At 38.8% G+C, this 14719-nt stretch overlaps 1 protein-coding gene across 1 annotated transcript in view; it reads right to left on the bottom strand.

Moving 5' to 3' along the window:
* Nucleotides 1-14719, bottom strand: part of RAD18 (RAD18 E3 ubiquitin protein ligase) — a 207545-nt gene that overhangs the window by 158162 nt on the left and 34664 nt on the right. The window contains exons 5-6 of the mRNA XM_007945846.1: nt 4997-5334; nt 2196-2295 (exon numbers count right to left, since the gene is read on the bottom strand). Of these exons, the coding sequence (XP_007944037.1) occupies nt 2196-2295; nt 4997-5334 (438 nt within the window). The remainder of the gene's footprint in view (nt 1-2195; nt 2296-4996; nt 5335-14719) is intronic.

The raw sequence follows: 14719 nt of genomic DNA, 5'->3' as shown, positions 1-14719 counted from the left end.
ATGTCAGAAGAGACTCTGAAAATTGCCCTGGAACAGCGAGCAGCTAAAGAAAATGGAAAAAAAGGACAAGGTAAAAGAGCTGAACAGAAGATTTCAAGGAGCAGCTCGAGAAGACAAAGCCAATTATTATAATGAAATGTTCAAAGACTTGGATTATAAAACCAAAAGGGAAGAACATACTTGGCATTTCTCAAGTTGAAAGAACTGAAGAAAAAATTCAAGCCTTGAGTTGCAATATTGAAATATTCAATGGGCAAAATAGTGAATGATGCAGGAGACATCAAAAGAAGATGGAAGGAATATGCAGAGTCACTATACCAAAAAGAATTGGTCAACATTCATCCATTTTGGGAGGTAGCACATGATCAAGAACCAATGGTATTGAAGGAAGAAGTCAAAGCTGCACGGACAGATTTGGCGAAAAACAAGGTTCCAAGAATTGACAGAATACCCACTGAGATGTTTCAACAAATGGATGCTGCCCTGGAGGCACTCATTTGTCTATGCTAAGAAATTTGGAGGACAACTACCTGGCCAACTGACTGAAAAAGATCCATATTTGTACCGATTCCAAAGAAAGGTAATCCCACAGAATGTGGAAATTATGGAGCAATGTCATTAACATCACATACAAGTAAAATCTTGCTGAAGATAATTCAAAAACAGTTGCAGCAGTATATTTACAGAGAACTTCCAGAACTGCAAGCTGCATTCAGAAGAAGACATGAAACAAGGGATATCATTGCTGATGTCACATAGATCTTGGCTGAAAGCATTGAATACCTGAAAGATGTTTACTTGTGTTTCATTGACTATGCAAAAGCATTTCATTGTGTGGATCATAACAAATTATGGATAACATTGAGAAGAATGAGAATTCCAGAACACTCGATTGTGCTCATTACAACATAAGCTGTACATAGACCAGAAGGCTGTCGTTTGACCAGAACAAGGAGATATTGCATAGTTTAAAATCAGGAAGGGAGTGCGTCAAGGTTGTATCCTTTCACTATACTTATTCAATCCATATGCTGAACAAATAATCAGAGAAAATGGACTATATGAAGAAGAATGTGGTATCAGGACTGGAAGAAGACTTTTAACAACCTGTGATATGCAGACAACACAACTTTTCTTGCTGAAAGTGAGGACGACTTGAAGTACTTACTGATGAAGATTAAAGACTTCAGTCTGCAGCATGGATTACATCTCAGCATAAAGAAAACGAAAATCCTCACAACCAGACCAATAAGCAGCATCACAATAAATGGAAAAAAGATTGAAGTTGTTAAAGATATCATATTTCTTGGTTCCATAATCAACACCAATGGAAAGGGGTAATCAAGATATCAGACAATGTATCACACTGGGCAAATCTGCTGCAAAAGACCTCTTTAAAGTATTGAAGAACAAAGATGTCTCTTTGAAGACTAAGGTGCACCTAACCCAGGCCATGGCATTTTCAATCACCTCATATGCATGTGAGAGCTGGACAATGAATAAGGAAGACCAAAGAAAAGTTGATGCTTTTGAGTTGTGGTATTAGAGAAGAATGCTGAAAGTACCATGGACTGCTAAATAGACTAACAGATCTGTCCTGGAAGAACTGCAGCCGGAATGCTCCTTGGAAGCGAGAATGGCCAGACTTCGCCTTACCTACTTTGGTCATGTTGTCAGAAGGGACCAGTCCCTGGAGAAAAATATCATGCTTGGTAAAGTGGAGGGTCAGCAAAGAAGAGGAAGGCCCTAAACAAGATGGATTGACATAGTGGCTACAATGATGGGCTCAGGTATAGCAGTGTTTCATTCTGTTGTACATAAGGTCGCTATGAGTCAAAGCCGACTTGACAGCCCCTAACAACAACAACATGTGTGTGTGCGCATGTATCTGTGTGTGTGTATTTAAAAAAATAAAGGAATTGAATTCTAAGTCACTAATTTCTTATTAAGTCAAATATTGTTAGCATTTCAAGCATTCAATACAGTTAATTATATCTAGCAAAGTGGGAGTTGAGAGAGAACAAGAAGTGGGAATAGAAGAGCTAGCCAACTGGATAAAAGGAAAAAGCAAGGAGGGGAGGGAACAGGGCTGCTGGCCACCAGGATAAAACAGATACTGAAATTTTTTTTCAAGTTTATGAAGCACAAGAGGCACCTGGCTAAAGTAGCTCAATGGTTATGCTTAAATTTCTTACCTTCTGAGGCTTTCTTTCTTTTCTTCATGTGTTAAACAGCAGTCTAAGTGCTTATTAATGTAATTTTCTGAAATATTAATCCCACAAACAGGGCAATCCACTGTAATTTTTAGAAAGAAACAAAAAAGAGAGACTTAATTATTTGTAGAAAGGGCCAAAATAATATAAACTGGCATCTTTAAGCAATTAAGATTAAAAAGAGAGAGAGAGAGAGAGAGAATCCCAACCTTAACAAGCACTTAGAAAAGCAAAAGGGCAAAAAAGACACATAAGATATGAGTGAGACAACCTGGTTACTGGGTAATGGCTAAACATTTAGAATGCTGGGCTCAGAGGAAAAGATTGCAAATAAATTTGCAATTTATTAGAAAATACTTTAAGTATTTTATACCAAAGTATGACCAGACTATAAAACAAATCTTATGTTTTCCCAAGCCTTAGGAACCATTCATGTTTAGCATAGAAATAATTTTAGCAACTGGAAAAAGGCATACCTGGTCAGGGTTGGGGAGAAAAAGGGGAGGACAGGTGCAGCTAAATTGATTAAAGCCAGCGACTGTTGAATTCTGGGAGCTCTAGTGGCATAGTACCTAAGGCATTTGACTGCTAACCAGAAGGCTGGCAGTTCAAACCCACCATCCACTCCTCAGAGGGAAGAGTGGACATTCTACTTCAGTAGAGATAACGCCTCAGGAATTCAAGGAGGGGTCGCTATGAGTCGGATCCAACTCAACAGCAGTGAGTTCAGTTGAGTTGAGTTTGACTGTTGAATTGTGTTGATGGTTATCAATTCATTAATTTAGCTCTAATTTGTAATTACAAATATAATGCAAAAATCAGAGCATACAATAGTCCTCAAACTGTTTCACAGAGTTGTAGGAATCTATGGAAGTATCTCAGGGCCTAGAGGCCATTATGGGGAAGAGGCAGTGGAAATGACTAAAGAGGAGGTCAATGGCAGTGGTGGTTCAGCAGTATAACTGTTGACTTCTATCATGGAGACTAAGTTTGATTCCCAGAGTGTTGCTGTGATGCTGAACGGATTTCAGAGGCATTTCTAGACTAAGAAAGACTAGGAGGAAAGGACTAGGCAACCTACTTCCAAAAATCAGCTAATGAAAACCCTATGGGTTACAATAATCCCAGAGTGCATGGAGTCCCCCTGAGTCAGGGGCCAACTTGATGGCAGCTAACAACAATGAGGAGGAGATCAGGTGGAGCAACACAATCTCCAGTTCCTACAGCCCTACTTTAACAGAGGTGAGCCAATTTTACCTATTTCTATATGTCACTGAAAGATTTCATCTGAAAAAGGATTCTACTAGGGGAAAAAAAAGTTAACTATCAATCTAAAAGTATTACAACAAGAACTGTCAATCGACAAAAAGCCTGACCAAAAAAGACATGTTAGGAAATATAAGTAAAATTTACATATCCTTGTAAAATTTAAGCATTTCAGTGTTAATAAACTAACTTAAATCTAATTAAATTTAATAAACACTAAAACCCTGCACTATGTGTGGTTTAAGTATACTGAAGATGTCTAAGACAAAGCTTCTACATAAAATGTACTCAGGACTTCACTGGTAAAACAAGACACAGAAACAAAAAGTTGAACTATCACATTTGTCAAATAGTTATTAAGCAAATGGCACATTACATAATCCAGAAAACATACTTTAGTGATGTGAAAAATCAATGTTGTCTAAGATAATAGTCAGGCCCTGGACAGTAAAAGTATAGGTAAAGTAAAGGTGTAGAACAGCATCAGCAAACATCTTCAGTAAATGTTGTAGTTGTTAGATGCTGACAAGTTGATTTCAACTCATAGTTACCCCATGTGACAGAACAGAACTGTCCTACAGGGTTTGCTTGGCTACCATCTTTACAGAAGCAGGTCACTAGATCTTTCTCCTAGAAGTTGCTGGGTGGGCTTGAACTGCCAACTTTTCTGTTAGTACCACCAAAACTTCTTTCAGTGAAGGAGCAGACAGTAAACACTTCAGGCTTTACAGGCTATGTGGGCTCTTCTGCAACTACTCAACTCTGCCCCTGTAGCAGGAAAGTAGCCACAGAAAAAAAGTAAACAAGTAGATGTGGCTGTGTTTCAGTAAACATTTATTTACAAAATTAGGTGGCGATTCAAATTTGGCCCACAGATCATACTGTGCCAGTCCCTGATGTAGACATAATCATTCTAGAAGTTAAGCTTCTTAATAAAAAACCTGAAGATATCTATGCATGGGGTGTATTGAAAGAACAGATCAGATTGGCTAGAACATAAAGTTTTTTGAGAGGAAGAGCTGAGAAATGAGGCCACACAGGTAGAGTATGAGTCACATTATCAAAGGCTTCAAATGCCAGGCAGAACAGGTTCGACTTAGCAACCCCCATTGGGTTTCCGAGACGGAAAACCTTTACGGAAATAGATTGTCCAGTCTTCCCTCCAAGGAGTGGCTGGCGGGTTTGAACTGCCAACCTTCTAGTTAGCAGTCAGCCTTAGGCACTGCGCCACCAGAGCTCCTTAAAAGTTTACAAGTAAAATACTAATGCAATACTCCAAGTGTGAACTAAAATTGCTTCATTTTTGTAGCAATCAGCTGGAATTTCCATTCTATGAGAGAAAATGAGAAAAAACATACCTACAAGCACAGCCTATATCAATCTCTGGGATTGTAATAAGATGAAATCTAGTTTGCCCTTTCCCCGTCCTTCCCCCTCAAACACTACTGCCCATTTATGTTTATGTTGTGTGGGGTGAGAAGATTCCATTCAGAAAATAGAGGAAAATATTTCCCTACCTTTAGCAACTTGTTTTGCAGTGGATGTAGAGGGTTTCCCAGGAAAATTAACACCCGAAGGGCCTGGAGCTGTGTTTTTTACTGAAGGTATCTTTTTGTTCTGTGTAGAAATGCTTGCTTCTTTTTGATGGCTGAATTTACTTTGGTTTTCTTTCATCAACAACTCTGATGTAGAACCACCAATTTCTTGGGTCAAGAAATTGTCCATTAACTTCCTCTCCAGCTTTAGAGAATGTCTAGAGGCTACTGAAGCATGTGCTTTAAAAGCAAAGTTCTTTGCCGAAGAGGAAGCAGGAGAGGTGGGTGGTGATTCTAAGGCAAACTGCGATAGATGGTTCCTTGAAACACATAAAACACAATAGATAACTGAAATACCAAATTATATATAATAAATTAACTACATTGTTGTTTCCTCAATTAACATGTTTCCATGAAATACAGAACTTACTCCATGACGACAACCAAACCAAAGAGTTTTCTTCTAGAATAAAATATGAAACAATAAATCTGACTTAAAAGGGAGTTAATCTGTCTAGAAAGGAAAATGCAGATACTTCAGGCTCTAGTGGCATAGTGGTTAAAACAAGTCACAGCTAACCAAAACAGGTTGGAGGTTCAAATCCATCAGCTTCTCCATGGGACAATAATGTGGCAGTCTGTTCCTGTAAAGATTTACAGGCTTCAAAATCCTATGGGCAGTTCTACTCTATCCTATAGGGTCACTATGTTGTTGTTGTTGTTGTTATTTGCCGTCGAGTCGGCCCCGACTCATAGCGACCCCTCCTTGGGTTTCCAAGGCAGTATCACTATGGAAGTAGGATTGCCCAACCTTCCTTCCAAGGAGTGGCTGGTGGGCTTGAACCGCCAGCCTTCTGGTTAGCAGTCAAGTGCCTTAGCCACTATGCTACCAGAGCTCCCTATGAGTCGGTACAAACTCCACAACAGTGGTTTCAGTTTCTGGCCATGAAGAGTACTCTCCAACCATAAATCTGGTTGAAATTTAAAATTTAAAATCTGGATGAAACAACTGTTTGTGGACTTTGGGCTATAATCAACATAAGACTGCAATCCTTGAGAGAAAAGAAAAACATGAGGTGAACCATCACTTACCCAAGATTTTTACCCCTGTAATTTTCTGGGAATTAGGCATTGAACTAAAGCCTGGGCAAGAACAGTGATTTTTCTGGGTAAACAGAGATAAGAATTCTAGGTAAAGGTGACTAGAACTAGAGGGTAAGAGTGTTGGAGAGAGGCTAGCCACAAAAAGGCAACCATAAAAGGCTACTTAGAAATTCTCATTTATTCCTGATCATCTCCAGGGCTGTACCGCAAAAGGTCTGGTAAGAAGCAGCTACTGGGAACAAAGGTCAGTGCAGGAAAGCATTGGAGTTTGCGCCCAGCCAGAGCTGAGAGATCTTGGTGAAGACTATGGATATTCCTTTGGGACCCCACAAAGATTATACGTTAGAAAGAGGGATCACATTCTAGAAATATATTTTAAAAAGGGAAATAGATTTAACCTAACAAAACACTAAATCAGGCTTTGACAGAATAGAAGTGAAAAGCTGATAATGTAACTGCCTGTCAAAACAAAAATCATCATTCTTTAAAGAAAGTTAAAATTTTATCCACAATGTTCAACATATTTAAAAATCATTAGACATACAAAGAAGCAAAAAAAAAAAAAAAAAAGCAGCCACTAATCAAGAGATAAAATACTCAACAGAAGCAGACCCAGATGTAATCCAAAGAGTAGCATTATCAAATATGGACTTCAAAGTAACTATAACAAATATATACTGTTTAAATAGTAAGAGAATAAGGGGTGCTCTGGTAGTGTAGTGCCTAAGAAACTTGACTGCTAACTAGAAGACTGGAGGTTCAAACCCACCAGCCACTCCTCAAAAGGAAGGTTGGGCAATCTACTTCCATAGTGACACCGCCTCAGAAACCCAAAGACGGGTTGCTATGAGTCAGGGCTGACTCAAGGGCACATAATAACAACAACGACGACGAGAGAATAAAGACTAGTAGATAAAAAGAAAGTGTATTTTAAAACCCATAATAAAATAATGAAATAAACATTCTAGATTAATTCAAAAATAGCTGTAGTATTATATCAACAGGGAGGTGCCAGAAATTCAAGCCAGATTCAGAAGAGGACATAGAATGAGGGATATCATTGCTGATGTCAGATGGATCTTCACTGAAAGCAAAGAATACCAGAAAGATGTTTTCCAGTGTTTTATAAAGTAAGTATAGACATTTGACTGTGTGAATCATTAAAAATTATGGATAACATCGCAAAGGATGGGAATTCCAGAGCACTTAATTGTGCTCATGAGGAACCTGTGCATAGACCAACAGGCTGTCATTCAACCAGAACAAGAGGATACTGCATGGTTTAAAATCAGGAAGTGTGTGTCAGGGTTGTTTCCTTTCACCATACTTATTCAATCTGTATGCTGCACAAATAATCAGAGAAGCTGGACTACATGAAGAAGAACATGGCATGAAGATTGGAGGAAGACTCACTAACACCCTGCAATATACAGATGTCACAACCTTGCTTGCTGAAAGTGAAGAGGATTTGAAGCATGTACTGAGGTAGATCAATCTGCTTCCATAAGCATGGCAATTCCATGACAACCTGCTTCCATAAAGATCACAGGGAAGAAAACCCTATGGAGCAGGTCTAGTGTCATGTGGTTTCACTACGAGTCAGAACTGACTCAATAGCAAACAACAACAACATAGTTTCTCAACATTGTCACCATTAACTCTTGGCCCCAGTAATATTTTTGTTGTGAAGGGCCATCTATAAATTGTAGGCTACTTAAAAGCATTCTACAGAATCCACCAAATGCCAGTAGCGTATCTTCCCCACCAGTTGAGATGACCCAAACATCACCAGACATTGCCAAACATACCTTGGCAGCAAAATTGCTCCTGGTTAAGAACCACTGCTCTAAGAGAACAAAATAATAACAATTACTAACTGTGCAATAGAAACTATGGCAGCAAGAAGATAATAGAATGATATCTTTCAAATACAGAAAAGAAACAAAACTGCCAAGAATTATACCCTGACTGAAAATACCCTTCTAAAATCAGGGTAAAATAAAGACACTCTCAAGCAAACAAAACCTTCAGGCTGAAGGAAAATGATCTTACATGAAACATAAACATGCCAACAAGAATCAAAGCTTCAGAGAAAATAAATACATGGGTACATACAAGACTATTAACTGTTTTAAAATAACAGCAATGTCTTATGAGATTTAGAACAATATAAGGAAGATATTTCAAAACAACAAAAAAAAAGAAAAAAAGGAGGGATTAATATAAAGCAAAAGTATTGCACAGTTCTTCTATTGTGCTGGACATGGTAAAAGCACACTGGTAGCATAGTGGCTAAGACACTTGCCTGCTAACCAGACGGCTGGCGGTTCAAACCCACCAGCCACTCCTCGGAAGGAAGGTTGGGCAATCCTACTTCCGTAGTGATACTGCCTCGGAAACCCAAGGAGGGGTCGCTATGAGTCGGGGCCGACTCGACGGCACACAACAACAACAACAACAACAACAAGAATATATTTATCAATTTCTAGGATACTCTTAAGAGAGTAACACTAAAAGGTTATAATGGACAAACTTAACAAAGGAGACAAAATAAAAATACTTGTTAATGTTATTAAGAAGACAGGAAAGAGTTAAAAAAAAAGATGGCCAATTACAAAACAAATAGTAAACTGCATGGTATTAAATGAAAAGGACTAAACACTTCAATTAAAAGAAAACACTGTCAGACTGGATTAAAAAACAAGACACAACTACATGCTGTTTAAAAGAAATGCTCTATAAATATACTCAGGTTGAAGAAAATAAAAGGATGGAAAAAAATGTACCATGCAAATACTAACCAAAAGAAAGTTGATACCAGCAACATTAATAGTCAAAACTTTAGATAAAGAGGGAGGCCTCCTTTTGACAACACGGTTGTTTGAACAGGAAGCCACAACAATCATAAAGGTATACACACCTAACAGCATCGCTACTAAATGTATAAAGCAAAAACTGACACAACTAAAAGGATAGTCAATCCACAGTAATTATTAGTTTAAATAATGTTGTTGTTGTTGCCGCATGCCGTCAAGTCAATTCTGATTCATGGCGACCCTATGTGCAACAGAATGAAACACTGCCTGGTCCTGCACCACCCTCACAATCCTTGCTATGCTTGAGCCCGTCGTTGCAGCCACTGTGTGAATCCACCTCACTGAGGGTCTTCCCCTCTTTCTCTGACCTTCCACTTTACCAAGCATGATATCCTTCTGCAAGGAATAGTCCCTCTGACAACATGACCAAAGTAGGTGAGATGAAGTATGGCCATTCTCACTTCCAAGGAGCATTCTGACTACACTTCTTCCAGGATAGATGTGTTCAATCCATGGTTATTTTCAGTATTCTTCACCAATACAATTCAAAGGCATTAATTCTTCTTTGGTCTTCCTTATTCATTGCCTAGCATTCACATACATATGAGGTGACTGAAAATACCATGGTTTGGGTTATACACACTCTAGTCTTCAAAGTGACATCTTTGTTGTTCAACAATGTACAGAGGTCTTTTGCAGCTAATTTGCGCAATGCAAAACAATGTCTGATTTTTTGGTTGCTTTCATGGGTATTGATTGTGGATCCAAGTAGAATTAAATCCCTGACAACTTCCATCTTTTCTCCACTTACTGTGATGTTGCTTATTAGTCTAGTTCTTAGGATTACTGTTTTCTTTATGTTGAAATGTAATCCATACTGAAAGCTGAAGTCTTTGATCTTCCTCAGTATGTGCTTCAAATCATCTTCACTTTCAGCAAGCAAGGCTGTGTCACCTGCATACTGCAGGGTGTTAATGAGTTTTCCTCCAATCCTGATGCTGCATTTTTCTTCTTATAGTCCAGCTTCTCTGATTATTTGGTCAGCATACAGATTGAATAAGTATAGTAAAAGGAAACAACCCTGACACACACTCTTCCTGATTTTAAACCATGCTGTATCCCCTTGTTCTGGTCAAATGACAGCCTCTTGGTCCATGCACAGGTTCCTCAGGAGCACAATTAAGTGTTCTGGAGTTCCCATATTTCACAATGTTATCCATAAGTTGTTATCATCCACACAGTCAAATGCCTTAGCATAATCAGTAAAATACAGGTAAACATCTTTCTGGTATTCTGTGCTTTCAGTAAGATCCATCTGATATCAGCAATGATATTCCTGTCCCACATCCTCTCCTGAATCCAACCTGCAGTTCCAGAAGTAACCTGTGAATATACCACTGCAACTGTTTTTGAATTATCAGCAAAATTTCACTTACATGTGACATTAATGATATTGTTTGGTAATTTCCATATTCTGTTGGATCACCTTTCTTTGGAATGGGCACAAATACACATCTCCTCCAGTCAGTTGGCCAAGTAGCTGTCTTCCAAATTTTGTGGCATAAACAATTAAGCACCTCTAGCACTGACTACATCCATTTGCTGAAACATCTCAGTGAGTACTCCATCAATTCCTGGACCTTTGTTTTTTGCCAATCCTTTCAGTGCAGTTTAGACTTCTTCACTAGCATTGGTTCTTGATCATATGCTACCTCCTGAAATGGTTGAATACCATCTAATTCTTTTTGGCACAGTTACTCTGTATATTCCCTCCATCTTCATTTGATGCTTCCTGAATCGTTCAATATTTTGCCCATAGAATCCTTCAATATTGCAATTAGAGACTTGAATATTTTCTTCAGTTCTCTCTGCTTGAGAAATACCTAGTTTCTAATTCCAGGTCTTTGCGCATTTCATTGTAATACTTCACTTTGTCTTCTCGAGCCACCCTTTGAAATCTTCTGCTCGGTCTTTTACTTCAACATTTCTTCCTTTCACTTTAGCTACTCTCCATTCAAGAGCAAGTTTCAGCCTCTTCTGACAACCATCTTGGTCTTTTCTTCTTTTCCTATCTTTTCAATGACCATTTGCTTTCTTCATGTATGATGTTCTTGATGTAATCCTACAACTCATCTGTTCTTTGGTCACTGCTGTTCAATGCATCAAATCTATTCTTCAGATGGTCTCTAAATTCAGGTACCCCTGGACCCTGCACATCACCAAGTCTTCATCTCAATGGCCTGCCATGTCATCTGCCCATCTTGGAACTGTTAATAGACTTGAATTAGTGGCCTGCCAAATTGCTTGATAATCTTGGGACTGTGCCATTTTACTAGCTGACCTTGGGTTTCTCAGCCTTAGCAGCCAGCAGCTGCCCAAGTTAAGGGAAGCCTCCAGCTTCAGTGGGCCAGGAGCAAGAGGCAGAGCTGAAGCCCAAAGTTAAGGGGCCTTCACCCAGTCCCTAGAGCTGGCACTTTGAACTCGGACTTCTAGCCTCCTAAACTGCAAGAGAATAAATCTGTCAAAGCCACCAATTTGTGGTATTTTCTGTTAGAGAAGCACAAGAGAGCCAAAATAGAATTTGGCTCTCGTAGACTTGTTTTAATTTTCTTCAGCTTCAATTTGTACTTTCACTAAGCACATTAGCAACTGATGGTCTGTTCCACAGTCTGTTCCTGGCCTACTTTTGACAGAGATATTAAGCTTCTCCATCACCTCTTTCCACAGATGTAGTCCTACATATATGTAGTCACCATTTGTGTGGTTGAAAAAGTATTTACAATGAATAAGTCACTGGTCTTGCAAAATTCTATCATACAATCTCTGGCATCATTTCTATCACCAAGGCAATTATTTTCCAACTACAGTGATTCTTCTTTGTTGCCAACTTTTTTGTTTGTTTCCAACTTTTCCATTCCAGTCACCATTGTCGTTGTTGTTAGGTGGCGCTGAGTAGTCTCTGACTCATACCGATCCCACATACAGCAGAATGAAACAATGCCTGGTCCCATGCCAGCTCCACAGTCCTTGCTATACATGACCCCATTGTTGTAGCCACTGTGTCAATTCATCTCATGGAGGGCCTTCCCCTCTTTTGTTGACTCTCCACTTTACCAAGCATGATATCTTTCTCCAGGGAACGGTCCCTTCTTACAACATGACTAAAGTAGCTGAGACGAAGTATGCCCATTCTCACTTCCAAGGAGCATTCCAGCTGCACTTCTTCCGGAACAGATTTGTTAGTTCTTCTAGCAGTCCATGGTACTTTCAGCATTCTTTGCCAGCACCACAACTCAAAAGCATCGACTCTTCTTTGGTCTTCCTTATTCAGTGTCAAGCTCTCACATGCAATCACCAGTAATTATCAATACATCTTGATTGCATGTTTGGTCAATTTCAGACTGTAGAAGTTGGTAATAATCTTTAATTTCTTTATCTTTCACTCTGGCGGTTGGTGCATATGTTTGAATAATAGTCATATTAACAAGGTTTCCTTGTAGGCAAGTGGATATTATCCTATCACTCACAGCACTGTACTTCAGAATAGATTTTCTCAATGATGATTGTGATGCTATTCTTCAATTTGTCATTCTCAGCATGAACCAAAAAAAATCAAGCCCACTGCCATTGACTCGATTCCAATTCATAGCAATCACCATTGGGTTTCGAAGGCTGTAACTCTTTACAGCAGTTGACTGCCCCATCTTCCTTCCAAAGCAGCTGGTGGGTTTGAACCACTGAACTTCTGGCTAGCAGCCAAATCCCTTATCCACCACACCACCAAATTCAAAATGGTCAATACCAGTCCATTTTAGCTCATTAATGCCTAGAATATAAATCTTTACATGTTCCATTTCATCTTTGACACCTTCCAATTTACCTAGATTCATACTTTGTACATTCAACATTCTAATTATTAAATGAACATCTACAGCTGTTTCTTCCCTTTTTGAGTTGTGCCATATCAGCAAATGAAGGTCCTGAAAGCTTTATTCCATCCATATCATTAAGATGGACTCTACTTTGAGAAACAGCTATTTTCCCAGTAGTATTTTAAGTGCCTTCCAATCTGGGGAACTCATCTTCCTGCACTCTTATCAATGTTTCACTGCTCTTGCTTCCACCACTCATCTGTCTGTTTGTCATGCCGTGGTGGTTGTGTGTTGCTGTGAGGCTATGCCATTAGTATTTTAAATACTAGCAGGGTCACCTATGGTGGATAGGTCTCAGCTGAAATTCCAGGCTAAGACAGACTTGGAAAAAGGGCGGGGCCATCTACTTCTGAAAGAAATGGCCACTGAAAACATTATGAATAGCAGTGAAATACTGATAATTTAAATAACAGTGTGTTTAAATCTAAATAATTAATAGAAAAAAAATCAGTTAAAATACCTAAGATTGAATCAACTCAATTAATCAAGTTGGTATAATTCATAAATATAAAACACTATATCTGACAACTTCAGAATACACATTCTTTTCAAGTATACTTGGCACATTTATCAACACAGACCATATTCTGTGCCATAAAACTTAGTCTCAACAATTGAACCCACCCTGTGGCTTCCAGCCAAATAAAAGACAGGCATATGAGGTGAACATTTACATTAGGTAGATACACTCCTTGGAGAGATCAATCAAGGGAGCGCAATCATGAGCACAATTAAGTGCTCTGGAATTCCCAATCTTTGCAGTGTTATCCATAATTTTTAATGATTCACACAAATGTCTGTACATAGTCTATAAAACACTGGTAAACATCTTTCTGGTATTCTTTGCTTTCAGTGAAGATCCATGGGCTATGCATGCATAGGAAGACAGCTCGCGGGGCAGGAGTGCATGGAAGGGAAGGACACAGGGAAGAGGTAACTACAGGGAGGAAGAAGAAGGAGAGCTGTTACATTGTGGGAGATTACAGTCAACGTCATGAGACAAAGTGTATGTGAACTGCTGTATGGAAGATGAACTTGCTCTGTAAATTTTCACCCAAATCACATTTAAAAAGAAAACTGTTGTTGTTGTTGTTATGTGTCGTCCAGTCGGCCCCAACTCATAGCGACCCCTCCTTGGGTTTCTGAGGCAGTATCACTACAGAAGTAGATTGCCCAACTTTCCTTCCGAGGAGTGGCTGGTGGGTATGAACCGCTAGCCTTCGGGTTAGCAGTCAAGTACTTAAGCACTATGCTACCAGAGCTCCTAAAAAAGAAAACTAGTCTCAACAAATTTCTAACAACTGAAATTATTGAGTGTATCTTCTCTGACCACTGTGGAATTCACACAGAACTCAGTAACAGAAAGACAATAAAAGTTTTAAAAATTAAAGACAACACTTCTAAATAACACCATGGGTCAAATCATAATAGAAACTGGAAAATATCCTGAGTTGAATAATAATGAAAACACAAAATATCAAAAAGTTTAGGGGTTTTCTAAAACAGTCCCTAGAAATAAAGCTGTAGGTTAAAAGTACATACTACAATAGTTGAAAATCAATAGTCTAAGGTTTGAACTGCAAATGGAAGAAATGAAAAGGTAAAAGATCTGAACAGAAGATTTCAAAGAGCAACTTGAGCAGACAAAGCCAATTACTATAATGAAATGTGCAAAGACCTGGAGTCTGAAAACCAGAAAGGAAGAACATGCTCGGCATTTCTCAAACTGAAAGAACTGAAGAAAAAATTTAAGCTTCAAGTTGCAATATTGAGAGATTCTATGGGCAAAATATTGAATGATGCAGGAAACATCAAGAGAAGATGGCAGGAATACACAGAGTCACTGTACCAAA

The sequence above is a fragment of the Orycteropus afer genome, unplaced genomic scaffold, assembly GCF_000298275.1.
Source record: "Orycteropus afer afer isolate SDZICR_OR568_19922 unplaced genomic scaffold, OryAfe1.0 scaffold00144, whole genome shotgun sequence".
Lineage (NCBI taxonomy): Eukaryota > Metazoa > Chordata > Mammalia > Tubulidentata > Orycteropodidae > Orycteropus > Orycteropus afer.
The sequence above is the reverse complement of the archived record's forward strand: the minus strand, read 5'-3'. Positions and strand labels throughout refer to the sequence as shown.